General features: G+C 59.7%; 1 protein-coding gene across 1 annotated transcript in view; it reads left to right on the forward strand.

Annotated features, from left to right (window-relative positions):
* The first annotated feature begins 1,047 nt into the window (after nt 1-1,047).
* GYPC (glycophorin C (Gerbich blood group)) overlaps nt 1,048-26,861 on the forward strand; it is a 30,756-nt gene continuing 4,942 nt past the window's right edge. Inside the window, exon 1 of the mRNA XM_084892245.1 lies at nt 1,048-1,471. Within this exon, the coding sequence (XP_084748371.1) occupies nt 1,435-1,471 (37 nt within the window). The 5' untranslated portion in view covers nt 1,048-1,434. The remainder of the gene's footprint in view (nt 1,472-26,861) is intronic.

Here is a 26,861-nt window from a genome sequence, read left to right on the forward strand (position 1 = left end):
GGTCACCCCGTGGGTCTTTGCCTGGGTCACCCCGTGGGTCTTCCAGCTCCCCAGCGGTATTTCTGATCACTGAAGTTGCTTAATGTAGGAACTCTGACCCAAGGGATATTATTATCCAGCACCATGTGAAACTAATATTACAGTCATTGCTGCTGGCTCCTTCAAGCGGCTTTCCTGCGCCGCCGTTTAGAGGCACTGTCTGTGAAACTCTGGAAGGAAAGGTTCTTGTCTCCATGCCACAGACAAGGAACGCAGACACCTCCAGGCACAAACCCACGGTGCCCACACCTGCCAGGGCGTTCTGCACGCAGTTCCCTGGAAGTCTGCACGGGCATGGCCCGCATGGAAGACTTAGCAGCCATTGCGGTGCTTCCTTATAGAACTAAAGGGACTTATGAACACGCTCCCACCGTCAGACAGTCCGCACAGGGAAGCTGGAGCTGGCCCGCCCGGGGGGCGCTGGGCAGGCACCTGGGCACCTCCAGGGCAGCCTGCGTGTCCCACAAGGACCCTCCCACGGACAGACGCACACCTGGTGCTGACAGTGGAACCGCCCGGGGTTGCCGCAGGGAAGGGGGTTCCCAGCCGTGCGTGGGGGACTGACTGCTGGGTAAACCGCACGGAAATCCCCGCCTCAGGGAGGCTCAGAGGCCAGAGGGGAGAAGTGCAGGGTGTCTCCTGGGGCTGAGACTTAATACCCGGGTGACAGTGTGAGGCCCCTTCCTTTCTCTGGGCGTGGAGAATGCCGCTACATTTAACACCACATTCTTTGCAGGGAGGGGGGGAGGGTAGGCCCCATTACACCAACCGGTGTGCCGAAACCCAAGGGGAGTGTTTCGTTGTCTAAGTAAAGTGGATTTTCCACAAACTTCCACTCTGCCCGGAAGCCCAGACGAACGTGATCCAATGAAAGCCCATGGCCTTTGCCGGCCATCCTTTCTGCTGTGAATCCTTCCCAAACGTTAGTGGTGCATTGGGACAGCGCCCCCTAGGGGCCACAGGCAAGAACGCCCCTGGCCCCGAACCATAGGCGCGAGGGGCCGCCCCCGGGGCAGAGCAGCCAAAATGCAGGCAGGTCTGTCCCTACTTGGTCACCGTCCGCCCAGGCCGGCAGCCCGTCCCATCGGGAGTGTCCCGTCCGAGGGGAGCCCTCAGCCCCAGCCCCGCGCCCGCCGGAGCGGGGGACCTGGAGTCCGCGGGGGAAGAGTTCCGAAGTGGGCGGGAGCGCATTTTTTTTAAAAAGGGTGGAAACCCCACCAGCCGGGTGTGCAGAAAAAGTGAATGAAGTCTGCCTGTCTGGGCCGGAGCCCCTTCCCTCGGCCCGCGTAGAGCAGCCGACCCAGGGCCGCTTCCTCTGGCCGCGGAGGGTCCGCGCCGGCCCCGCGCCCCCGCCGCCGCCCCGGACCCCTGCCGCCCCCGGATCCCGGCCCGCCCATGAGCAGCCTCAACGCCACCACGCCCGGCCGCCCCGGTGAGTACCCGGCTCCGGCCCAACTCCGGCCCAACTCCAGCCCGGCTCCAGCCCAGCGCCAGCCCGGTCCGCACAGGGCGCAGCGGCCCAGGACGCGGGGCACGGCCGTCCCTGCCGGACTGGGGGACCCGGTGCCCGCCGGGCTCAGGCCGAGCCCCGCGCCGTCCCAAGGCTCGCAAAGCCCGGTCGCAGGGAGGAGCCCCCTCTCCCGCGCCCGGAAGGACCTGTCCCCCCAAGCCCCCCTCCACCCCCACCCTAGAGGGGGACTCGGGGCTCCCGGACCCTTGCACGGGCTCTGCGCCCTCCGCTCCGCACCCTGTCCCGCCTGCAGCCCCGGCCTTGGCGCGCACGGTGCACCTTGGGCCTGGAGAGGCCTCCGCTCGCCCGGCCATCGCGCCCGCTGGTGTGTTCTGTGCGTGCAGGTCGGGGGGTGTCTGGCCAGAACTTTCCCCTAAAAGAGTAAGTCGGTGCCTCCGAAGAAGCGCGGAGGTTAGGCACGGAGAGGAAGGCAGGCTGTTGCTGGGCCGCCCAGGCCGGACTGGGCTCCTTGGGAGAAACCCGGGTCAGCCCCCACCCCCGTACTTGCTCTCAGGCCCTGTCCGGTTGGGGACTGAGATGGGGAGGGAGCGCTCCCTCCACCATGACTTCAGTGGTTGTCACTTCCCACGGCCGCTTCTTTGGGAAACCCGCGTGTTGTTGGGGACAGGAAATCATACCCCCTGCCAGTCACAGGGGCTGCCCAGAAACATTTCTGGGCCGTCCCACGCCTCCCCGGGCCGAGCAACAAAAGCTAAGCATGTATTTATAAAAAAGAATGAATGTGTAGCCCTCTTTCCCCAACCCTAGCCCAGGCCTTAGAAACTGGAGGAGATAACCCGCTGCGTCTATAATGTAACCATGTCAGTCATTAATATAGTAACCATATGGCGATTGGTGACACCCGTTCGTTTTGCGTCTCTAAAACCCAGGTGGCTGTGAAGGCTGAGGGGCCAGGTCTGTGTCTGTGCTGTGGCCTCTGTGCACGTGGCTGGCTCAGCGGGGCCTGGGCATGCACAGAGGGGGTCACAGTGGGAGCCTGGCCGCCTGTATCGGCATCCTGTGTGCCACTCAGTAGCCAAGGACAGGCCCGAGGCAAGCACCTTCGTAGCCACAGTTTTATCATCTGCCAAATGGGAACATAAGCCATTCCTCATGGGGTTGTGAGAATGCAGTGTGTCCGTGGCTCAGCACAGAGACCGAGGCATGAGAAGTGAGATACATGTCCGGAATCTTTGTTCGTGTGGAGACTGTGAATCTGTTAGTTCATGTGTGTCAGCATGTTTATGTGTCTTAGAGTATGTGTGCATCGAAAAGTTCACTACTGGGGGAGGGGGGGTGCGCGGCGCTAGGATTTGGGGACAGAACACCTGTAATCGTCCAGGTCAGGTGCTGAGGGAGTGCAGGCCTGCGGACAGGCCCTGTGGACAGAGGCCAGGCCGCCTGCCCCAGAGCTCACCCAGCCCCTCCCCCAGCAGTGTTCTGGAATTCAAGTTTCAGACCTTGACCAATGGCTGCAAACACCGCCCTCCTGGAACGGATGGGGATGCAGCCCCCACTTGCACACCATTCCAGATTTCCCTCGGGACTGGTTTTCTGGCAGGCTCTCCGCTGTGGGAGAACCCTGGGCCTATTGCTTGCTGCTAACTGGGGCAGGATGTCTCAGTTTACATCGCTGTTCCTCTGAACTGGAGGTCAGAATGGAGAGGACCCTCTACCCCCTACCACCCCGCCCCCCCAACCCCCGCCCCTCAGGCCGGGCCTGCCCTACCCAGCTGGGCTCCCAGCAGCTCAGAGGCCACAGTGACGGCAATGTGTCTGTGCAGAACCCCACGGCCTTGCCCTTGGATGAAAGAGGCCAGCGCTCAGTAAGGAGAGGGCCAGGTTTGCAGCCCGTGGAGAATGTGCTGCCTCAGACAGAGCAGGAAGGATGGCAGCTAGTGCCAAAGGAATTCCATCTCAGCCATCGCTCTACCCTCCTGGCATCAGTGGAAGAGAGCCAATGCCAGGTGACCCCATTCCACTGGGCCTTTCCAAGGGGCTGCAGCGGCCCCCGGGAAACAGGTGTGAGGGAGCGAGCACTCCGGGTTTGCAGTGGGAGCACATCAGCCCATCTACAATGAGCAGGAAGAGGCCCCTTACCAGGCCAGGGGGAAGGTTGGCAAACCAAGTCACTTTGCCTCTTTGGGTGGCAAATGCCATTGTGATGCCCCAGCAAAACACCTTCCAGAAACTGAGCAGACACCATGGGCCAGCAAGCACAAGCTCAAAGCAAAGCAAATCGGAACAGTGAATGGAGAGCGAATGCTGGAAAAAGGACACCTCTGCCCGCCTCCAGGCAGGCAGGCGCCGTACTGCTTTACCAGAACCCTAGGACCGTTGCGTGTGTATACAGTTACTCTTCATTCTACAAAATGAAACGTATTCTGTGTGTCCTGCTTCGTCTTGGTTTTTCTTAAGAATCGATGTGAAAGGTTACTCCGGCTCCTCCTCCATGCACCTTGGGGTTGTGTACAGTCTTTGGTTGACTTTTTTCTAACCAGACACAGTTCTGCCATTCAGTTTGTAAGTAGAGTTGTACGTGCATGTGTTTGCATACGTTCAGGATAAATCCCCCCAGAATTTAATTCCTGGGACAAAGTGTGTGTAGCTTTAAAATGTTAATAGATATGGAAAATTGCCCTCTAAAAGATCACGTGATTGTGCCAATGAAAGTTGCCCTGACAGGTGAGGCTGGGCGGGGTTTTGTGCCCCTGGAGGACAGTGTCTTTCTTCTTCAGGGAAAGTGCCTCTTGATGGCCTTTGCCCACTGCCTGTCAGGCCCCTGCCCCCGTGGGAAATGCCCCCAGAAGTCAGTGACGTGTCCTCCCTCCCGTGGCGAGCTGGTGGTAGAGCAGGGACCCGGGTTCCCCACATGCTGTGGAGTCGCCTGGGTTGACCAGCCTCACTGGCTTTGGGGAGGTCCACAATGCCTCAGAGCCTCGGTGTCCTCTCTGTACATGGGAGCAGTAGCGGCCCTTCACAGGATCACGTGATGGGCAGGGAATAAAGCTTGGCCCCGTGCCCGGGAACGTGGTATCTGGGGCTGTTGTTGGCTGACGTTATCACCGCAAACCCTGCCTGCAGGTGCTGGTAATCTCCGCCTGGCTGCGGACGCCGCTGTTTAGTTTTTGATAAAGTAACAGCACCACATCACATGCCAAGTCCTGTGGCCGGCCTTGCCCGGGTCACCCCACAGCCTGGTCTCCCCGGCCTTTTCTTACCTGTTTCTCTCGGAGCTCAGGGGTAAGGCTCCCCAGAACAGAGGCCTCAGCCAGGCTGGGGACACCAGAGTTTCCGAGGCCAACCTGAGGGGGCATGAGGGCACAGTGGGCCTGCTGACCCCGTCCCTGCTGCCCTCCACCTGGGAGCCGTGCCCAGGCATCACGGCTTAGCTTTGCACCAGGGAGACTGTGGCACAGGCACTCAGAGCCTGCCAGGCAGCCATGCTCTTCCTCCAGGCCTGTGGTCCAGCCTCGGCTCACCACTGCCCGCCAGGCTCCCTGTCTGTGGTCAGGCCTGAGCCACACGGGGCCAGCTGCTCTCCACCTGCCTTGCCAGCCAGCTCAGGCTTCCCTGAGCCTCCTCCACGGCCCTCCTCGTGTCCAGGCCACCTGCCTCCAGGGCTGCATCCTCACAGCTGCCTGCTTCAGCCCCACGCCATTCTCTGGGCCCTCCCCCTCCCCACCCCCGCACTCCCCACCCTTCCCTCCACATACACAGGCAGCGCCTGCCCGGCTCACAGCTGCGTGTCACTTAGGCCACCTCCCAACACAGAACCACCCCCCCCCCCAGGGCCCTGGGGACACTTTTCAGCCCCGACAGACCAGGCCTGCCCGCCTACAGGATTCTGCCCTCCCCAGGGTCTCCAAGACTCACCTGCCGCCGAGGGGGCCTGACACAGGCTGGCGCTCAGATGGTGACGTGGAAGTGAATGGAGTGTCCGTTCCACAGGCCCAGGTGCCTTTTGGAAACCGGACACGAGAGTTCCTAGTCCCGGCCTCAGCACATCTAGGGAGTTCGTGAATAATACATTGAGAGGCACAGAAAGTCAACCCAGAACAGATTCTACCACATGCGGATGGGCCCCAGCGCCCTGTCCCCCCACCCCCCGCCCCCCCAGCATTCACTCACAAAACCACCCTCAGGGGGCCCGCCCTCACCAGGTTTAACGCTCTGTTGTCACCGTCTTAAAATGCTTAAGTTTGGAAAGGGGACTCACATTTTCATTTTGCATCGGCCCCAGAAATTCTAGCTCTTCTTCATTGGGTAAACGGGTAATAACCATTTCTGCCTCAGGGTGTGTCTGAGGACCGGAGGGGTCACCCTGGGTCAAGTCCCCAGCACAGTGCCTGTACACCTTCCTCACTGGACTCGCTGTGCCTTGAGGGCACCCAGAATGAGAGCCGGTGCCCTCCCACTGCCCCGTTCCCTTGTTCCCAGGCCTTCCCTCTGGCAGCCCATTTGAACCCAGAGAATAGCACCCAGCGACAGCATGGCACAGTGGGCCCAGGTCCTGAGGCGGGACCAGGCCTCAGCCCCGCAGGGGAGGCGGCCAGCAATGGCTGTGGGAAGCTGCTCCCCCCTGAGCCCTGAGAGCTGCCTCCAACCCGCCTGCCCCTCAAGTTTCTATCAAAGAAGGGCCGCAGTGAGTGCGAGGGAGCGCGTGAGGCCAGCAGCTCAGTCTCCTTTACCTGACTGTCTCCTGCTCCACGGGGAAGAGAAGACTTTAAAGACTGAAGGGAGGGAGGGAGGGAGGGAGGGAGGGAGGGAGGCAGGGAGGGAGGGAAGGAAGTTCCAAGCTGTGCAGACAAAGCCTCATCTCCACAGAGAGCCATGTGGGTCCTGGATTCACTGAATCCTCTCCCGCTCAGGGAAGGACCCTGCCACTCAGTGGCCTGTGTGATAGAGCTCCCTAGATCAACCCAGGGCCTTCCCCTCCAGGCCCTGCACACGGGGCCTTCCCCTCCAGGCCCTGCACACGGGGCCTTCCCCTCCAGGCCCTGTCCCTGCACACGGGGCCTTCCCCTCCAGACCCTGTCCCTGCACACGGGGCCTTCCCCTCCAGGCCCTGCACACAGGGCCTTTCCCTCCAGCCCTGTCCCTGCACACGGGGCCTTCCCCTCCAGGCCCTGTCCCTGCACACGGGGCCTTCCCCTCCAGCCCTGTCCCTGCACACGGGGCCTTCCCCTCCAGCCCTGTCCCTGCACACGGGGCCTTCCCCTCCAGCCCTGTCCCTGCACACCGGGCCTTCCCCTCCAGGCCCTGTCCCTGCACACGGGGCCTTCCCCTCCAGGGCCTGTCCCTGCACACAGGGCCTTCCCCTCCAGCGCTGTCGCTGCACACGAGGCCTTCCCCTCCAGCCCTGTCCCTGCACACGGGGCCTTCCCCTCCAGCCCTGTCCCTGCACACGGGGCCTTCCCCTCCAGCCCTGTCCCTGCACACGGGGCCTTCCCCTCCAGGCCCTGTCCCTGCACACGGGGCCTTCCCCTCCAGCCCTGTCCCTGCACACGGGGCCTTCCCCTCCAGCCCTGTCCCTGCACACGGGGCCTTCCCCTCCAGCCCTGTCCCTGCACACGGGGACTTCCCCTCCAGGGCCTGTCCCTGCACACAGGGCCTTCCACTCCAGCCCTGTCCCTGCACACGGGGCCTTCCCCTCCAGCCCTGTCCCTGCACACGGGGCCTTCCCCTCCAGCCCTGTCCCTGCACACGGGGCCTTCCCCTCCAGGCCCTGTCCCTGCACACCGGGCCTTCCCCTCCAGCCCTGTCCCTGCACACGGGGCCTTCCCCTCCAGCCCTGTCCCTGCACACGGGGCCTTCCCCTCCAGCCCTGTCCCTGCACACGGGGCCTTCCCCTCCAGGCCCTGTCCCTGCACACGGGGCCTTCCCCTCCAGCCCTGTCCCTGTACACGGGGCCTTCCCCTCCAGCCCTGTCCCTGCACACGGGGCCTTCCCCTCCAGCCCTGTCCCTGTACACGGGGCCTTCCCCTCCAGCCCTGTCCCTGCACACGGGGCCTTCCCCTCCACGCCCTGTCCCTGCACACGGGGCCTTCCCCTCCAGCCCTGTCCCTGCACACGGGGCCTTCCCCTCCAGCCCTGTCCCTGCACACGGGGCCTTCCCCTCCAGCCCTGTCCCTGCACACGGGGCCTTCCACTCCAGCCCTGTCCCTGCACACGGGGCCTTCCCCTCCAGGCCCTGCACACGCGGCCTTCCCCTCCAGCCCTGTCCCTGCACACGGGGCCTTCCCCTCCAGGCCCTGTCCCTGCACACGGGGCCTTCCCCTCCAGGCCTGTCCCTGCACACGGGGCCTTCCCCTCCAGGCCCTGTCCCTGCACACGGGGCCTTCCCCTCCAGGCCTGTCCCTGCACACGGGGCCTTCCCCTCCAGGCCTGTCCCTGCACACGGGGCCTTCCCCTACAGGCCCTGTCCCTGCACACGGGGCCTTCCCCTCCAGCCCTGTCCCTGCACACGGGGCCTTCCCCTCCAGCCCTGTCCCTGCACACGGGGCCTTCCCCTCCAGCCCTGTCCCTGCACACGGGGCCTTCCCCTCCAGGCCCTGTCCCTGTACACGGAGCCTTCCCCTCCAGGCCCTGTCCCTGCACACGGGCCCTTCCCCTCCAGGGCCTGTCCCTGCACACGGGGCCTTCCCCTCCAGCCCTGTCCCTGCACACGGGGCCTTCCCCTCCAGACCTGTCCCTGCACACGGGGCCTTCCCTTCCAGGCCCTGTCCCTGCACACGGGGCCTTCCCCTCCAGCCCTGTCCCTGCACACGGGGCCTTCCCCTCCAGCCCTGTCCCTGCACACGGGGCCTTCCCCTCCAGCCCTGTCCCTGCACACGGGGCCTTCCCCTCCAGGCCCTGTCCCTACACACGGGGCCTTCCCCTCCAGCCCTGTCCCTGCACACGGGGCCTTCCCCTCCAGCCCTGTCCCTGCACACGGGGCCTTCCCCTCCAGGGCCTGTCCCTGCACACGGGGCCTTCCCCTCCAGGCCCTGTCCCTGCACACGGGGCCTTCCCCTCCAGACCTGTCCCTGCACACGGGGCCTTCCCTTCCAGGCCCTGTCCCTGCACACGGGGCCTTCCCCTCCAGCCCTGTCCCTGCACACGGGGCCTTCCCCTCCAGCCCTGTCCCTTCACACGGGGCCTTCCCCTCCAGCCCTGTCCCTGCACACGGGGCCTTCCCCTCCAGCCCTGTCCCTGCACACGGGGCCTTCCCCTCCAGGGCCTGTCCCTGCACACGGGGCCTTCCCCTCCAGGCCCTGTCCCTGCACACGGGGCCTTCCCCTCCAGCCCTGTCCCTGCACACGGGGCCTTCCCCTACAGCCCTGTCCCTGCACACGGGGCCTTCCCCTCCAGCCCTGTCCCTGCACACGGGGCCTTCCCCTCCAGCCCTGTCCCTGCACACGGGGCCTTCCCCTCCAGCCCTGTCCCTGTACACGGGGCCTTCCCCTCCAGGCCCTGTCCCTGTACACGGGGCCTTCCCCTCCAACCCTGTCCCTGCACACGGGCCCTTCCCCTCCAGGGCCTGTCCCTGCACACGGGGCCTTCCCCTCCAGGCCCTGTCCCTGCACACGGGGCCTTCCCCTCCAGACCTGTCCCTGCACACGGGGCCTTCCCCTCCAGGCCCTGTCCCTGCACACGGGGCCTTCCCCTCCAGCCCTGTCCCTGCACACGGGGCCTTCCCCTCCAGCCCTGTCCCTGCACACGGGGCCTTCCCCTCCAGCCCTGTCCCTGCACACGGGGCCTTCCCCTCCAGGCCCTGTCCCTACACATGGGGCCTTCCCCTCCAGCCCTGTCCCTGCACACGGGGCCTTCCCCTCCAGCCCTGTCCCTGCACACGGGGCCTTCCCCTCCAGGGCCTGTCCCTGTACACGGGGCCTTCCCCTCCAGGCCCTGTCCCTGCACACGGGGCCTTCCCCTCCAGCCCTGTCCCTGCACACGGGGCCTTCCCCTCCAGCCCTGTCCCTGCACACGGGGCCTTCCCCTCCAGCCCTGTCCCTGCACACGGGGCCTTCCCCTCCAGCCCTGTCCCTGCACACGGGGCCTTCCCCTCCAGCCCTGTCCCTGTACACGGGGCCTTCCCCTCCAGGCCCTGCACACGGGGCCTTCCCCTCCAGCCCTGTCCCTGCACACGGGGCCTTCCCCTCCAGGCCCTGTCCCTGCACACGGGGCCTTCCCCTCCAGCCCTGTCCCTGCACACGGGGCCTTCCCCTCCAGCCCTGTCCCTGCACACGGGGCCTTCCCCTCCAGCCCTGTCCCTGCACACGGGGCCTTCCCCTCCAGCCCTGTCCCTGCACACGGGGCCTTCCCCTCCAGGGCCTGTCCCTGTACACGAGGCCTTCCCCTCCAGGCCCTGTCCCTGCACACGGGCCCTTCCCCTCCAGCCCTGTCCCTGCACACGGGGCCTTCCCCTCCAGCCCTGTCCCTGCACACGGGGCCTTCCCCTCCAGCCCTGTCCCTGCACACGGGGCCTTCCCCTCCAGCCCTGTCCCTGTACACGGGGCCTTCCCCTCCAGGCCCTGCACACCGGGCCTTCCCCTCCAGCCCTGTCCCTGCACACGGGGCCTTCCCCTCCAGGCCCTGTCCCTGCACACGGGGCCTTCCCCTCCAGCCCTGTCCCTGCACACGGGGCCTTCCCCTCCAGGGCCTGTCCCTGTACACGGGGCCTTCCCCTCCAGCCCTGTCCCTGCACACGGGGCCTTTCCCTCCAGCCCTGTCCCTGCACACGGGGCCTTCCCCTCCAGGGCCTGTCCCTGTACACGGGGCCTTCCCCTCCAGCCCTGTCCCTGCACACGGGGCCTTTCCCTCCAGCCCTGTCCCTGCACAATGGGGCCTTCCCCTCCAGCCCTGTCCCTGCACACGGGGGCCTTCCCCTCCAGCCCTGTCCCTGCACACGGGGCCTTCCCCTCCAGGCCCTGCACACGGGGCCTTCCCCTCCAGCCCTGTCCCTGCACACGGGGCCTTCCCCTCCAGCCCTGTCCCTGCACACGGGGCCTTCCCCTCCAGCCCTGTCCCTGCACACGGGGCCTTCCCCTCCAGCCCTGTCCCTGCACACGGGGCCTTCCCCTCCAGGGCCTGTCCCTGTACACGGGGCCTTCCCCTCCAGCCCTGTCCCTGCACACGGGGCCTTCCCCTCCAGCCCTGTCCCTGTACACGGGGCCTTCCCCTCCAGGCCCTGCACACCGGGCCTTCCCCTCCAGCCCTGTCCCTGCACACGGGGCCTTCCCCTCCAGGCCCTGTCCCTGCACACCGGGCCTTCCCCTCCAGCCCTGTCCCTGCACACGGGGCCTTCCCCTCCAGCCCTGTCCCTGCACACGGGGCCTTCCCCTCCAGCCCTGTCCCTGCACACGGGGCCTTCCCCTCCAGGCCCTGTCCCTGCACACGGGGCCTTCCCCTCCAGCCCTGTCCCTGTACACGGGGCCTTCCCCTCCAGCCCTGTCCCTGCACACGGGGCCTTCCCCTCCAGCCCTGTCCCTGTACACGGGGCCTTCCCCTCCAGGCCCTGCACACCGGGCCTTCCCCTCCAGCCCTGTCCCTGCACACGGGGCCTTCCCCTCCAGCCCTGTCCCTGCACACGGGGCCTTCCCCTCCAGCCCTGTCCCTGCACACGGGGCCTTCCCCTCCAGCCCTGTCCCTGCACACGGGGCCTTCCCCTCCAGCCCTGTCCCTGCACACGGGGCCTTCCCCTCCAGGGCCTGTCCCTGTACACGGGGCCTTCCCCTCCAGGCCCTGTCCCTGCACACGGGGCCTTCCCCTCCAGCCCTGTCCCTGCACACGGGGCCTTCCCCTCCAGCCCTGTCCCTGCACACGGGGCCTTCCCCTCCAGCCCTGTCCCTGCACACGGGGCCTTCCCCTCCAGCCCTGTCCCTGTACACGGGGCCTTCCCCTCCAGGCCCTGCACACCGGGCCTTCCCCTCCAGCCCTGTCCCTGCACACGGGGCCTTCCCCTCCAGGCCCTGTCCCTGCACACGGGGCCTTCCCCTCCAGCCCTGTCCCTGCACACGGGGCCTTCCCCTCCAGGGCCTGTCCCTGTACATGGGGCCTTCCCCTCCAGCCCTGTCCCTGCACACGGGGCCTTTCCCTCCAGCCCTGTCCCTGCACACGGGGCCTTCCCCTCCAGCCCTGTCCCTGCACACGGGGCCTTCCCCTCCAGCCCTGTCCCTGCACACGGGGCCTTCCCCTCCAGGGCCTGTCCCTCTACATGGGGCCTTCCCCTCCAGGGCCTGTCCCTGCACACGGGGCCTTCCCCTCCAGGCCTGTCCCTGCACACGGGGCCTTCCCCTCCAGGCCTGTCCCTGCACACGGGGCCTTCCCCTCCAGCCCTGTCCCTGCACACGAGAGCCACCGTCCACAGCCCGTAGGTGCTCCCCCTGCCTGTCTCTCCCACAGTCCCACTTTCCTTCCCCATGGGACTGCCATTGAGCTCACAGCGGCCTCTCCCAGAAGAGCCTCCTCTTCCTGTCTCTCCCCTTCCAGCCTCCCCTGCCTGAGCTCCATGGCATCTGGGCTGCCTGGCAGGCCCTGGGGCTGCCTGCCATTTGAGTTGTCACCCTGTAAGTCCCATTTTAGTGAATTAATTTTAGTTATGGCTGGAAACCCAGAGGAGTCCATTTTTTATTTCCTTTAAATTCACAATCTCTTTCCCCCCTTTTCTACACATTCCATAAAGTGTCCTGACCCCCCTCCTCCTCTGGTGACACCTCTCCACTCTCGCTGACTCAAAGCTCCATTTCGACTGAGTTATCTCACTTCACCCTGAGCAGCCCCGGGAGGCATTCTTATCTCCGTTCTTCACATGAGGACCAAACCTGAGGGTGAAGGTTCCTGGGAGCCAGGCCGGCAACCAGAGCTGCTCGCAGAGGCGGGTCTCCGGGGAGCCGCCCCACCCCCACCCCCCACCCCCCCCCCCCCCCCCCCCCCGCCCCGGGCTCCGCCTGCACTCCAGGCGCCTGGCTAGGGCCTACGGTGCTAGAGACCCACAAAAGCATGTGCTTCTCTTAAACTCAGAAAGGAAAAGTGAACTTTTAGGACAAAGCGTTATGTTTTTTACACCAGTGCCACTGTAAGAAACAACTTTTAATAACTGGGGAGAGAAGGGACCGGTGAAGGCCAAGCACCAGGCCGGTGAAGGTCACACTGCGGCCCATCCAGGCCACAGAGCTGGAGGCCTGCTGGTCCCCACACTGTAGCTCTCCCACCGGACCCTGCCTGCTCCCAGGCTCCGCTGCCTCCGAGGCTGCCCCTCCTCCAGCCCCCGCACTCCTTCCCCTGCTCACACTCCTTCCCCTGCTCACACTCCTTCCCCGGCTCACACTCCTTCCCCTGCTCACACTCCTCCCCGGCTCACACTCCTTCCCCGGCTCACAAACCTTCCCCTGCTCACACTCCTTCCTGCTCACACTCATTCCCCAGCTCACACTCCTTCCCCAGCTCACACTCCTTCCCCTGCTCACACTCCTTCCCCAGCTCACACTCCTTCCCCTGCTCACACTCCTTTCCGTGCTCACACTCCTTCCCCAGCTCACACTCCTTCCCCTGCTCACACTCCTTCCCCTGCTCACACTCCTTCCCCAGCTCACACTCCTTCCCCTGCTCACACTCCTTCCCCTGCTCACACTCCTTCCCCAGCTCACACTCCTTCCCCTGCTCACACTCCTTCCCCAGCTCACACTCCTTCCCCTGCTCACACTCCTTCCCCAGCTCACACTCATTCCCCTGCTCACACTCCTTCCCCTGCTCGCACTCCTTCCCCAGCTCACACTCATTCCCCGGCTCACACTCCTTCCCCAGCTCACACTCCTTCCCACAGCAGTCCTGTTCACTCTCCTTCCCCTGCTCACACTCCTTTCGGTGCTCACACTCCTTCCCCTGCTCACACTCCTTCCCCAGCTCACACTCCTTCCCCAGCTCACACTCCTTCCCACAGCAGACCTGCTCACACTCCTTCTCTGGCAGTCCTTCCTGCTCACATTCCTTCCCCTGCTCACACTCCTTCCCCAGCTCACACTCCTTCCCCGGCTCACACTCCTTCCCACAGCAGACCTGCTCACACTCCTTCTCTGGCAGTCCTTCCTGCTCACATTCCTTCCCCTGCTCACACTCCTTTCCCTGCTCACACTCGCTTTCCCTGCTCGCGCACTCCTTCCCCGGCAGGCCTGTTCACACTCCTTCCCCAGCAGTCCTTCCTGCTCACAATCCTTCCTGCTCACACTCCTTTCCAGGCAGCCCTTCCTGCTCGCACTCCTTCCCCAGCAGGCCTTCCTGCTCACACTCCTTCTCTGACAGTCCTTCCTGCTCACACTCCTTCCTGCTCACACTCCTTCCCCTGCAGGCCTGCCCAGTGTGTGTGACCCCTGGACTGGCCAGACGTCTCTTTCTTTCTTTCTCTTTCTTTCTCTTACTCTCTTGGCTTTTTAATTCATATTCCTTGTAGAAAGATGCACCCAGACAAGGGGAAGGATGAGGGGGATGCTTTCCAGAGCAGGGTGATTTCAGGGACCCCCAGGTGAGGGCGTGGAGACCACACAGAGGGAGGCCGGGCAGAGATAGAGACGGGGCCTCAGTGGGAAAAGGCCCCGCCCAGGGAGCTGTGCGGAGCTGCTGGAGCGGCCGTGGTCGCTCTGCATTGGGGTGCAGGGCCGTGTGTGGGTCCTCGCCCAGGCCCAGGCCCAGGCAGCCTGGTGAGTGGTGTGGGGCTACTCCACACCCCCGGGATGCACATGGGACAGGGATGTGATATGTTAATGCCATGGCAGTACTGAAACTGACGCTCACAGAGCTCATTCCCCGGGGCCTCTCTGCACACTGGCACTGCCAGCCCTGAGCTGTCCCTCCACCTCTGGGACAGGCCCACCATGACGGAGGGGCTGGCCATGACCCGGCCCTCTGCCCACTCCATGCAGCCTGAGGTCACTCTCCTGGCCTCAAAGAAACAACCTTTCTCTGTTCCCCCGCCTCTGCCACTTGTGCTGGCTCTGCCTCCGCCAACCCCCCTGTCGGCCTAGCAGCTGCTATTGAAATGCTCAGAGGCTGGGGGCCACTGGGCCTGCAGGTCCTCAGCTGAGGCCAGCCCCCACGCAGTTCCTGTCCGCTGGGCAGGCGGTGGGTAGCTGCCCTCGGCGCACACAGGGCACCGCAGGGAATAATGCCCCACAGTCTGGGACCGCCTCCACAGAGCGGCAGCTGTCTGTTGCTGAGATCTCCCACGCGGGGCCTGGGACCGTAGGCGTTACACTTCGCTGGCACTTTCAAGTCGGTTTCCTGCCTTCATTCAGGGCTACCACCCCCTCTGACAGGGAAATGAAGTGAAGCTCAGACAAGTAATGTGATGGGTGAGGATCACACAGCCGGCATCGGAGGTGGTAAGATGGGACGAGGCCTCTGGCAACCGTGGGTGCAGTTTGTGCCACAGCAGCTCAGTCTCAGGCTGTCAGTGGGGTTCAGGACGGAGTGATGCTGAGGTGCTGGGACTGCCTGTCACCCAAGAGAAGGAACTGTGACATTAACCCCACGTTACCCGTACTTCCCTGCCCTACACACACATGTGCACAGGTACCCACACACACACACACACATACACGCAGACATTCACACATGCACACACACACGTGCACAGGTACCCACACATACAGATACACGCAGACATTCACACACATGCACACACATGCACACACGTGCACAGGTACCCACACATACAGACACACACGCAGAGAGACATTCACAGACACACACACATACACGCAGACATTCACACACACACACACACACACATGTGCAAGGCACTCACACATACATTCACACACACATACACACAGACATTCACACACACACATGTGCAAGGCACTCACACATACAGACACACACACATACACACAGACATTCACACACACACACACACACACGTGCACAGGTACCCACACATACACACAGCATTCTCACACACACACATATGTGCACAGGTACCCACACATACAGACACATACACATACACACACATGTACAAGGCACTCACACACATACACACAGACATTCACACACACACATGTGCAAGGCACTCACACTCACAGACACACACATACACACAGACATTCACACACACACGTGCAAGGCACTCACACATACATGCACATACACATACACTCAGGCACTCACACACACACACACACACTTGTGCAAGGCACTCACACATACAAACACACACACAGGCACTCATACACATATAGGCATGGACACACATGTGTGCAAGGCACTCACATACATGCACACATGTGTACGGACATGTGTGTGCACACATGCACACACATACAGTTTTGGACACATACATGTATGTGCACAGGCACTCACACAGACACACTGGTACTCATACATACACCCGTGTGTGTGCACACATGCATGGGCACATGCATGTCCATGGGCACTCACACATGCACACATGGACACACACATGCATGTGAACAGGCGCTCACACATATATACAAACATGGATACATACACATATGCGCTGGGCACTCACACATACACACGTGCGTGCACGTGTGGAGACATGTCACACACATACGGGTGTGGGTGCATACATGTCGGCATGCGCACATACATCCATCCACACAGTCACTCACATGCACACATGCACACACACACACACACACAGGAATGCACACCCATAAGCCCCTTACCACTTCTTGCATTTCTCAGTGACAGACTGTGAGCCCAGGTTTAAGGCAGAGCAGCACTCTCTGGGAGTCTAGTTTGGTCTGGAGCACAGCAGGCAGGTCTGGGGCTTACTGACCGCTCTCCCCACACCCCACCCTCAGAGTAACGGAAGCCGTGGAGGGACTGCCGCCTACAGCATCACTGGCCTTAGGTGTGTGTTCCAGCTCCTCTCTGCACCGTCATTTCCCAGGCTCCACCGTCTCTCCACCTCATCCAGGGTGTCCGCAGTGTGCCGGCTGTCGGCCTGCGTTCTCAAAGCCCCTCTGTCCCATCTCACCCGAGCCAGACCCCACAGCCGGTGGCAGACAGGGGGTGGGGGGTTCAGCGAGGTAGTCTGGGTTATTTTAGGGTGGGGCTCAGCATTGCCTCTCCCTTGCATTCCCCCCTCGAACCTACCCCAAGTCTGTTTGCGAAGACAGTGATCCCTAACCAGGCCGGCCTTCCCTCCGGCAGGGAACCCCGCGCACGATCAGGTGCCAGGAGTTAAATTCTGGGGCACTTTCCAGATTTGACCTATGCACACCTCTCTTCACTCCCAGCCCATCACTCCACAGGGGTCCTTTCATAAGTCCCAAGTTCCCAGTGACCCCTTGGGTAGCAGGTGACACAGCCAGGAGCCCGCAGCTCTCGTCCACTTCTGGGGAACCCCCACCCAGGCCGGTGCCTCTGAGTGGAGCCAGGGGGGTACCACCTCCGAGCAGGGCGGCATGGAGACCCGGGCACAGGCTGTGCCTTCACAGGGGCTGAGCCTCAGGGGGTGGGAGCAAAGCCTGCAACATCGGAGGCGAAGTGGTGTCGACACCAACCCCAGCACTGGGTCCTCCGCACCAGCTGCCACCCCTGGCTCGTCCCCTCAGGAATGAAGGCTCCTCCAGGAGAATGGCTTCCCTCCGGGGGTCCCCACGCCACCAAAAGGTGTCACAGCCACAGGTTTCCACTGCAGGGATTTTAATCGGAAATGACATTTCCACAAAATAAATTCTCAGATAAAGTGTGAACATACAGGTGACAGAAACCCCTCTGACGCGGCTGTGTGGGAGTGAGTGGCCTGGTGACCCACTCCAAGGCCTCCGTCCTGGCTCCCCTTACTGTCACCTCTGGACACGGCGGGTTCCATGGCACCTTCTGGAATGGCTGCCCAAGGCCCCCTCGCTCTGTTCTGCCAAGACGGTGCTCTGGGGGCTGGACTCAAGGACCCTCAGTACGGGACATTCCGTCCTGTGAGGCACTACGTGCTCTCTCCTTGGGGGGAAGCGTGTGCCATAGCCAGCTGGCAGTGTGCACCCCGCTGCCCACGTTTACCAGCTGATCCCAGGAGTAAAGCTCTTACCAAACCTCGGGAACCCCAAGGCTCCGGGAAGGCCATCTGAGAAGTTGGAAAGGAAACTGGGTGGAAATTTTACCATGAAACCATCTCCTCACACATGCTTACTGTCCTCCCTGGCCCACCAGTGGACACGCAGAGTTACAGTGTGCCCCGTCCTCTGTCCGGGCTGGAGGAGGGGACAGCGGACCACAGGACCCCGCCCTCGAAGCTTTGCTGGGCTCTTGGGCACCGAGGCGCACACCATGGCAGGGATCAAAAGCACCCAGACCTCCGGGTTCTGGATTTCCTATCGAATGAGTTCAGCTTCCAGATCGAAATGTCCGAGTGTTGCAATTATTCACTGAAAGAGCTAAAGAGATATCCGTGTCTTTAAAGAACGAGTTCAGATAATGTAACCCCAAATACAAACCGAGACATACTGCCAGCTGATTTTGATGGCTAGTGTTAAATAGTTTCTCCTCCGCTAATGGAGTTTTCTCTTGTTGGGCTGAGATTCTGTGCTGAAGGAGCAGGATCGGGGCTGCTGTGGAGAATGGCCTACCACCAGGGAATGACTAAGTAGAGCAAGTGGCAAGGATGTAAAAATAGGACAGACTGTGGGCATGCACAGTGCCCACTACGGACAGGCTGGGCTGGCCTGTCACAGGTGCCAGGAAATGTGAGCCGGGCAGTCCCTGGCAGCCAGCCAGCCCTGCCTGTCCCTGCCTGGGAGCTGGATCTGCAGGCCACGCCTCTGCCTCAGGACTCGGGATTGGATTGTGAATGGCAGGGCTGTGCTTGAGCCCAAGTGGTCAACCCCTTAGCCATCTCTTACCCCCTCCACGTGGGCAGGAAATGGGGAGTTTCACTGTGGAGCAGTTTCCTGTCACAGGAGGAGTAAGAGAACATGGGCTCCATGGGCGTTTTAACTCCTTCCATTCAACACCAGGCTGTGGGGATCACCCCAGGCCACGGCCTGTTAAGACTCGTGGAGCTTCTGAAAGACCTTCTAGAACATGTTATTTTAAAGCAACTGTTTGTGTGAAAAGGTGTTGGTCCCTCACTGAGAAAGCAAACAGTGCTGAGAAAGTCCAAGCACATCTTTAAGACATTTCAGTCCAAGGCTGATGAGATCCATGGTTTCCTTCAGAGTCCAGGGCCCTTGAGGCTGCTCCCCGCTCAGGGTTAGGGTTAGGGTTAGGGCTAGGGTTAGGGCCTGTCGGCAGGTCTGCACTTCCTCAGCACCTGACCGGGATGATTACTCATGGGACAGGTTCTCCCTGGCCTTCAGCTAGAGAGCCAGCCCCTCACCATGCCTTCAAAGAGCCGGGCCTCTCACCCAGGGTCCAGGCAAGGGATATCCCACCCCATGTGGTGCTGTCCACCATACCTACGTATTTTCCGGCGTATAAGACGATCCCCCTAATTTTACAGTTAAAACATAGGTTTAGGCCTATATTCGCTGTATAAGACTACCCCCCACTTCCGAGGCAACACCAATTCTTTTTTTAATAGACCACCTCTCTGACTCTGGCCAATCTGAGCAGGCTTTTTTTTCGTTTCAAAAGTTGTCTTATATGCTGGAAAATACGGTGACCCTCCCCCCTCTTCTCCGTTTGGAGATGGAGCCTCGCGGGAAGAAGTGTGTCCGATTTGACCAGTTATAAAAGGCTGCCCCTGAGTCCAACCCTGGTGTGTCTGCATCTGTGCCCTGTGCTTTGCCTCCGCCCCTGGCACCAGCAAGCTTGTGGCCCAGGAGTCACAGCCCACGCACATCTACTGAGCACCAACTGTGTGTCAGTCCTGGTTGAGGTCCCTAAGGGGAGCTCACATCCTGGCGGGAGGGAGAGGTGGACACAAGAGAAGTGGGTGTGATATGCAGTTGTCAGCTGGTGCTAATCAAGCGAGGGAGGGAGGCAGAGGAGGCCACAGGGGCGAGGGGCCTCATTTTCAGGCACGGCCACCGAAGTCTCCATTCGGGGAGGTGATGTTTCAGAAAAACCGAAGAAAGCAGGGAGCCAGCAGGGGGTCTCTGAGAGGAGACATGGAGGCGGAGAGCACAGCAGCGCACAGGCCCTGAGGCAGAGGAGACTGTGGGCTGGGAGGAGGGTGGAAAGAGGAAACCAGGAGATGAAGTCAGACACTGAGGTGGCAGGGAGCTCCTTCAGCTGTTGGAGCTGCTGGGATTCCAACCTCCTCCTGCGTGTGGGTCCTCCCCGCCCCGTCCATGACCTCTGGGCGGCCCGTGACCCCGAGAGAGGAGCCCCTCAGCATGAGCGGACTCTAGCGAGGGGCTGCGAGCTGGGTCCTGGGCCAGCTTTGGAGAGAGCTTACAGGGGGAGGAAGAGATGGTGGAGGACTCCTGAGGAGTGCCTGAGAGGTGCCTTGGCCACGGGTATGGACACACACACACACACACACACACACACACACACACACAGAGGCACCCCAATGTCAGCGCCCTTGGAGAGCCAGCCCTCACTTTCAGCTCAGCTGTGCCCGGAGGCCCACATGGGGGTCTCCACGTGCGGGGCGGGGGGGGGGGGGGGGGGAATGGGTGCCTGCCCTGACCGCTGGCTGCAGGCAGCCCTTTGCCTCACAGGCGGCCGCCCGCCCGGCAGCCCTCCCGGCGTGACTGTCCCGATGCAAGGGCGTTACATTTCTTCCCTCCCCTTCTTTCTGGATGGAGATGGCTTTCCCCAGGCTGGCCGCTGATAAGGCCCCGGAGGGACAAGGGCAGAGCGAAACTCTTATCTGGCAGCTGCAGGGGGGCCCTGGCCACACGGGCAGCGCGGGTGCTGATAAGGGGTCCAGGCCCAGCCGCTCAGAGCTGATTTCTGAGGCCACACCTGGAGCCCAGCCCTCAGAACAGGGACCCGGAGACCAGGGAGCTTCCCTGCCCAGGACACCGAGGCAGGCTGCTGGCGGCCATAGCGATGGGACTGCGGAGCCATGGGGACAGCGGCTTGGCAAGGAGGGCTGCTGGGGCAGCCGTCTCTACAGGGGCCTTCTGCTGGGAGCATGGCGGGCGCTGAGCCTCCCACCCACCGTGTATCCGACTCCCTGTGGGATCTGCACCCGCTCAGCTGCCCTGCGAGGCCCCCCCTGCGTTTATGGGCAGGGCGCTGCGGCTCAGAAATGGAAGGGCTTCGGGCGTTCTGTCTGACGTGTGACCAGGTTTGCAGCCAGGTTTGCTGGCCCCTTGGCTGCCTCCCTCCTTCCTGGGAGCTCTGGTTGGAAGGAGAACAAAGAACTGATCCCCGGCTTTCCACGCACCCCACGCACCCCACTTAATGGCAGAAATCCTACCTTCAAAAGTGAACTCCTTTTCCTCTAGGCTTAGGTCACTGTGAACTTCCTATCCTTAGGGGAGGGCAGACTGGGTTAGTGAGCTGTCTTTGAGCTTCGTTATCCAATCTGTACAATGGGCCTCTCTGACCTTAGTTATCCAATCTGTACAATGGGCCTCTCTGACCTTAGCTATCCAATCTGTACAATGGGCCTCTCTGGCCTTAGCTAGCCAGAGGAAGGGCCGACTGAGGGGGCGAAGAGGCCAGCCGGGGCTGCTCGGGTGAGCTGGTGCCTGGGGAAGGCAGAGGGGCCTCCCACATCCCTCCCCTGAAATCAGTGAGAGCGTCTCTGAGTCACTAGAGCCACGGGAGTGGCGCATGTAACACAACCATTGTGGGAGGTAAGCTCCGGAGGTGGTTTTGACCACCCAGCACCTAGTGGGTGCTCAAGTGCATTGGTCTAGCGATGGCGGCAGATGTCTGGATGACTTTTCTGCTGCATGTTACTGAACTGAGGGAGCTTTCGCTCAGTAAGCTTTTGATGACTACCTATTATGTGCAGGCCACACTGCAAAATGCTGGGGCATCGGAGGAAGATGCCACTGCCTTTCCCGCGATGACAAGAGTCCGTTCTGACATGTGTTAACATAAAAAAACAACAACATTGAAACTTGTGAAGAATTTTTGTGAGTGTATTTGAGCCTAACTGTCATATGCCGGGAAGCAGAACCTCAATGAATTGAGGTAATGCTCCAGTGAATGAAGGGTTACATTGCAATTTAAAAAAAAAGAGATGTAGGTGAGTTACATGAAATTCATTGGTGATAGATTAGGGAGGTGGGACAGAGCAAATTGGGGAAACCTCTAGGATAGGGTAAAAGGTTAAATGATGGACATGAGCTTCTTTTACAGAGATGGATACAGGATACTCTAACGTAATTAACAGTTGACAATTACCTTTATAACAATAACAATGAGGGAATGTCTGGAGGCCATTTGTTGTGCCCTGAGGGGTCGAGGTAAAAAGGAAGTTACAAGTTACCCAGACATCTCACAGATATATTATCTTAAGGGCAAGAAGGCAGATGGGCTCAGTAAAGAAGATCTAAGTTGATCTTTGTCAGGTGAAATATCTAGGACATGACTGCCCAGTATAACCTATTTGTAGTTAAAGATTTAATTTTCAGATGAGTTTGCAAGACTGCCACACAGGCCTCCCCTGAGCTTGTGAGGTCAGCATGTGGCTCCTTTCGTCCACACAGGTTTGATGAGTGTCCGCAGTGCCAGGAGGTCACTCCTCCTGGAAGGTCAGAACAAACCCCCCTGTGGGTGGAGTGGGCCAGTGTGGGATGATGTGTGTGCGTCCACCAGACAGACCAGGAGTGGGCATTTCAGGCCAGGGGAACAGCATGAGCCAGCACCCAGGAAGATGAAATAGAGGGAGTCCATGTGATCTACATGGGTGTGACCCACAGGGGCCCCTGTGGGGCAGGTGGATTGGGAACATGTGAGATGACAATGTGGGAATCAGACTGGCTGTGCCTGTGGCTTTGGCTCGGGAGTGCTGTCCTCTGGGTGTGTCCCTAAAGGAAACTCGGAGTCTATCTGGATAGTTGACAAAAGGACTGAACAGTCTGTGGAGTTGGCATGTAATTTTTAGGACATATTTATACTAAAAAATAAATAAATTTTAAAAGTGGTGTTGTTTTTCTCCACCTCAAATAGAACTGGGTTCCTGCATTCTATCTGGTAGCACTAGGAAGAGGGCCTTGGGCATGGCTGTTCTCAAAGGGCCCCCTGTGATGTGAATGGCCAGCGGAGCTGAGAGCCAGGAGCACGTGGCTCTGGCTGCCGCAGCCGGCCCACCCGAGTCCCACGCAGGCCCCAGCGGCAAAAACTAGTGTGTGGGTGGAGCATTGCTATTCTCACAAAGCCTTCCCGGAAAGTTTGTGTAGCTCCCTGCTCATTCATCCCTTCCACCCTCTCACCCAAGTCTCCCACGATGGTTGAAAACCAATTTTTACATAAATTTTAAAATCTGAAACATATTAATTTTTAAATGGTTTGAAAAATACTTTAAATAATGTCTGTGATTTAATAACTGAATATATTTAAATACAAAATAATAAATCATTATTCATAACCCTTCTATCTCTCCCATCACCCTGAGACGACTCTTTCATCAACTTGTAATTATACACTTGCCAGAACCTCGAATTCCCTAAACCTCAAGACTTCCAGCCTTAGCAGGTGGGCCTTCCTGGAGCCCCGACCTCACGCCATACCTCCCTCGCCATGTCCACTATCCGCAGTTCTGTTGGTCTCTCATTCTTGGCAGCTCTCAAATGATTTTTTTTTTTTTTTAATCTTGGAAGAGAGAAGCCTTCCTTCTTTTCATCCCTGAATTACTGCAGAATTTCTAGAAAATTCTTTTTTTTCCCCCTGTAATCTCTCACTTGCTCACTTCCCATGGGAGAAGGCCCAGCTTCTCTAACCTGATCTCTAAGACTCTCCATTGCCCATTACTCACCACGCAGATAAATAGTAAAGTTTATTAATGATATTGAATGAGGCAGTGATGGTAGGAGAAGTAATAAGACAAGGGGGAAAAAAGAGAGGGAAATAAACTCAATATAGCTACTAGGATTAGTTATTCTTTGTTTTTCTTCCTTTAACTGAAACTGTAGCTTTTCTATTTCCCAAAACACAATTAAGACTAATTCTCTGAAAGGTGTAAAATTAAAAGAAAACCTGCATTTGTTTTAATATAAAAGCATCCATACTAAAAATAATAAAATTATTTGAAATCTGTTACTATCTGGTTTATCTGGCAGACCTTAATCCTGATATTCAAATGGAACCAACCCTCCAGCTGACAAATGTCTATTTATTCACTCTGTTTTCACTCTGTTACTTGACCTGCTTAAGAAATTAGATGCCAGTCTGACAGAATAGAAAACCGTGTTTGCACTTACCCTCCTGCCCCTAAAATGGTGTGATAGGTTTCAGACCTGCTCTTGAAGTGCTGAGATCATGATGAGGAAGGTGGGCAAAGCCTCCTGGGTATAGGTCTCCCAAAACCTCAGGCGTGATCCAGTTCACCATCCTGCTGGTCACTTACACCCACCACTGTCCAGCTTCAACCACGCCCTACAGAATTCCAAATCTGAGCTTGCTGGCTTTTTCTGATTAGTCTCCGGGGCGTTTGTCGTGTTCGATGAAAGAAACATTTAATTTAGATGGCAATTGATTTGCATCAAGGGATTTCAAACTGGCAGGAGAAGAGTTATGAATGTGTTTATGGCATCTTTGCTTTTGAAATATTAATGTGGGGGAAGTACCCCTCACTAGACCTGAGCTGGGGGCTGGGGTCGGGGTGGGGAGATGGAGCAGCAGTGTGCTGGGTGATGTGGGACATGGGTATCACAGAGAAGCTGCCGTCCAGGAAAACAGGGAAGGGTGGGGTCAGGGGTCCTGGGGCAGAACAGTGAAGAGAAATGGCTTTTCCTCCCCAAGCCCAGAGGCAGCTCAGGGCCTGGCACCAGGGTCAGACCACTTCCTGGTCTGTTGTCTGATGCGAGATGAGGTGAATCCGTGATTTCCTGGTGCTCCTTCCCTGTGCTGACACACGGAGAACGGGGAGGCTAACACACAAGGGGCGCTCAGGAAGTCTGACTGCCCAGCAACAAGCAAGCACCTGTGCCCAAGTCCCAGGAGCTGGCTCAGGCACCTCCCCACCAGCGGCCCTGTATGAGGAAAGGTGGTGTGACGGCGGGGTGTGCTGTGTATGTGTGTCGTGTGTGGTATGTGGTGTGGATGTGTGGGATGTGTGGTATGTATGGGTGGGTGTATTGTGTGATGTATGGTGTGTATGTGTGTGGTGTGTGATATGTATGTGTGTGGTGTATGGTGTGGGGTGTGTGGTATGTATGTGTGTAGTTTATGATGTGTGGTTTATGATGTGTGGTATATGTGTGGTGTGGGGTGTGTGGAGGGGGTAAGGGGGCGCCAGGACTCGCACTGTCTGTGTCACAGCCCCGGCTCCCTAAGCTGCACGGCAGGACGCCCTGGAGCGGGCTAAGATGATTTCCATAAAGAGCAGCTGATTGATGTGCATCTGCCCTTCTTGTCACCACCCTCCAGCAATATACCCCAATATGTAAATCAAAGTGCGCCCTCTCTTTGCTAGCACCCTTTCCAAACACGACTCCAACCACAAAGCCAAGGCATAGTAGTACCTCACAGTGTCAGCTCTCACGTGGTGTGTGTGACCTGCTGCCCCGCCTCTAGCATCTTCCCATGTCACCCGCACAGCCGCCCGTGGCTGGGCCCCTGGGGTCCCTGCACGGCAGGAATAGTGAGGCTCAGCGCCCCGCCCCGGGGGGAGACGGCAGCATCCCTGGGGCCCCGCTCTGGCTCCCTGCCCGGCGGCTCTCCTCCCGGCCAGGCCTTCCCCGTCCTTCCTAAACAGGAGGTGCCCTTGTCTCGGGTCACGGCCTCCCCTGGGCACGCCCTGCTGCTGTGTCTTCAGGATGCGAGCTCTCAGTCCTCTCTGGGCTCCCGGAGGCTCCGAACCCCTCCGCTCCCTCACCACCACGCTGGCCTCCCAGCAGGACACTGACCTCCCAGCAGGGCTCTGCAGAGCCTGCCTGTCAAACTTGAAGGAAGGCGAAAACATTTTCTGCCTCCTGTTTGCCAACTGATGAGCCTTCTGGAAATCCAATAACAGAGCGTGGCTAATTAAATCATCATTATTTACACGTGAGCCTGATCGAGGACAGTTAGTCATGTAATTAGGTACCCAATGGTGCTGAAAATGCAATTATATGATTGTTTAAGTGAATCCCCGCCTCCAGAGCAGTGGTCAGGCTTTACCCACGTGATCCCGCTGGAGAGCAGGGACCACAGAAGGCATGGCAGTGAGACCCTGGCTACACAGAGGTCGAGTGGTGTACACTTGAATCACATGTATGAGCACACATGCACAGGCTTGTGTGCATGCACACACATTTGTATGCATGCATACATACACACAACACACACATGATGTCAGCTTTACCTCTGTGTCCTTGGGATTCTAAGTAGACCTGCTGCATATGAGGCTTGATGAGTGAGAGCCATTGACTTCACTGGGAGCTCAGTGACCTCTGAGACACGACCATCTCGCAGATGACTTGGAAAGTCATGGGGCGCTGATTTATTTAACTTGAGAGATGGAGGTGTCTAGAAAAGAATAATGCTGAAAGAGTTAATTGGGACATGTCCGAGGGCTTTTATCCCGCATCACTAGCTCATGCCCCTAGCATCATGTCAGGTGTTGAGGCATAAAGTTCAGTCCCTGTCCTGTAGGAGCTAAAAAATCAGTGTGCAAAGCATTTTAATGGTGATTTGAACAACTTGCTCAGCAAACTGCAGCCTGCAGACTAAATCTTAGCTAGTTGACTTTGGTACAGTCAATTAGCTAAGAATGTTGTTTACACAAGTCAGGGAAGGCCTCTTGGAGGAGGTGATGTCACTGGAATTCGATGGCTGATCGGGAGTTGCAAAGGCCCAGAGCCCTGTGGCAGGGCGAAGCGCCACTGCCTGCCCGGAGCTTCCTCCAGCTGCCCACACGTGAGAAACGCCAGAGCAGCTTAGAGGAGACCTGAGATGACAGCTGCGAGAGTCCCGAGCTTCTGGAACTTGGACTAGGTCTTTAGCAGAAGGACCAACAGCCCTGCGGCCAGAGTGGCTGCCCTGCCCCGAAACACGGAGGCAGTGGGAAGGGACAGACAACTCACATGTCAGGCTCCGGTGGCCTCAATGTCGGTGACTTTAGCCCTGCAATAAGCAGGTGGCGTGTTCTGTGAACTGGATGTGGGAGAGAAGAGCACACAGACAGCTCGCACAGCGCCCACCACAGTCCCTGTGTCTGAGCGCTGTCCAGAGCCACACAGCTCAGGGGTCTCTCCTTCCGTTGTCACCTGCAGGAGGACCAGCCTGCAGCTCTTTGTTCTCTGCGATCTCCCCA

Source organism: Pipistrellus hanaki, assembly GCF_964339955.1.
Source record: "Pipistrellus hanaki genome assembly, chromosome: 8".
Lineage (NCBI taxonomy): Eukaryota > Metazoa > Chordata > Mammalia > Chiroptera > Vespertilionidae > Pipistrellus > Pipistrellus hanaki.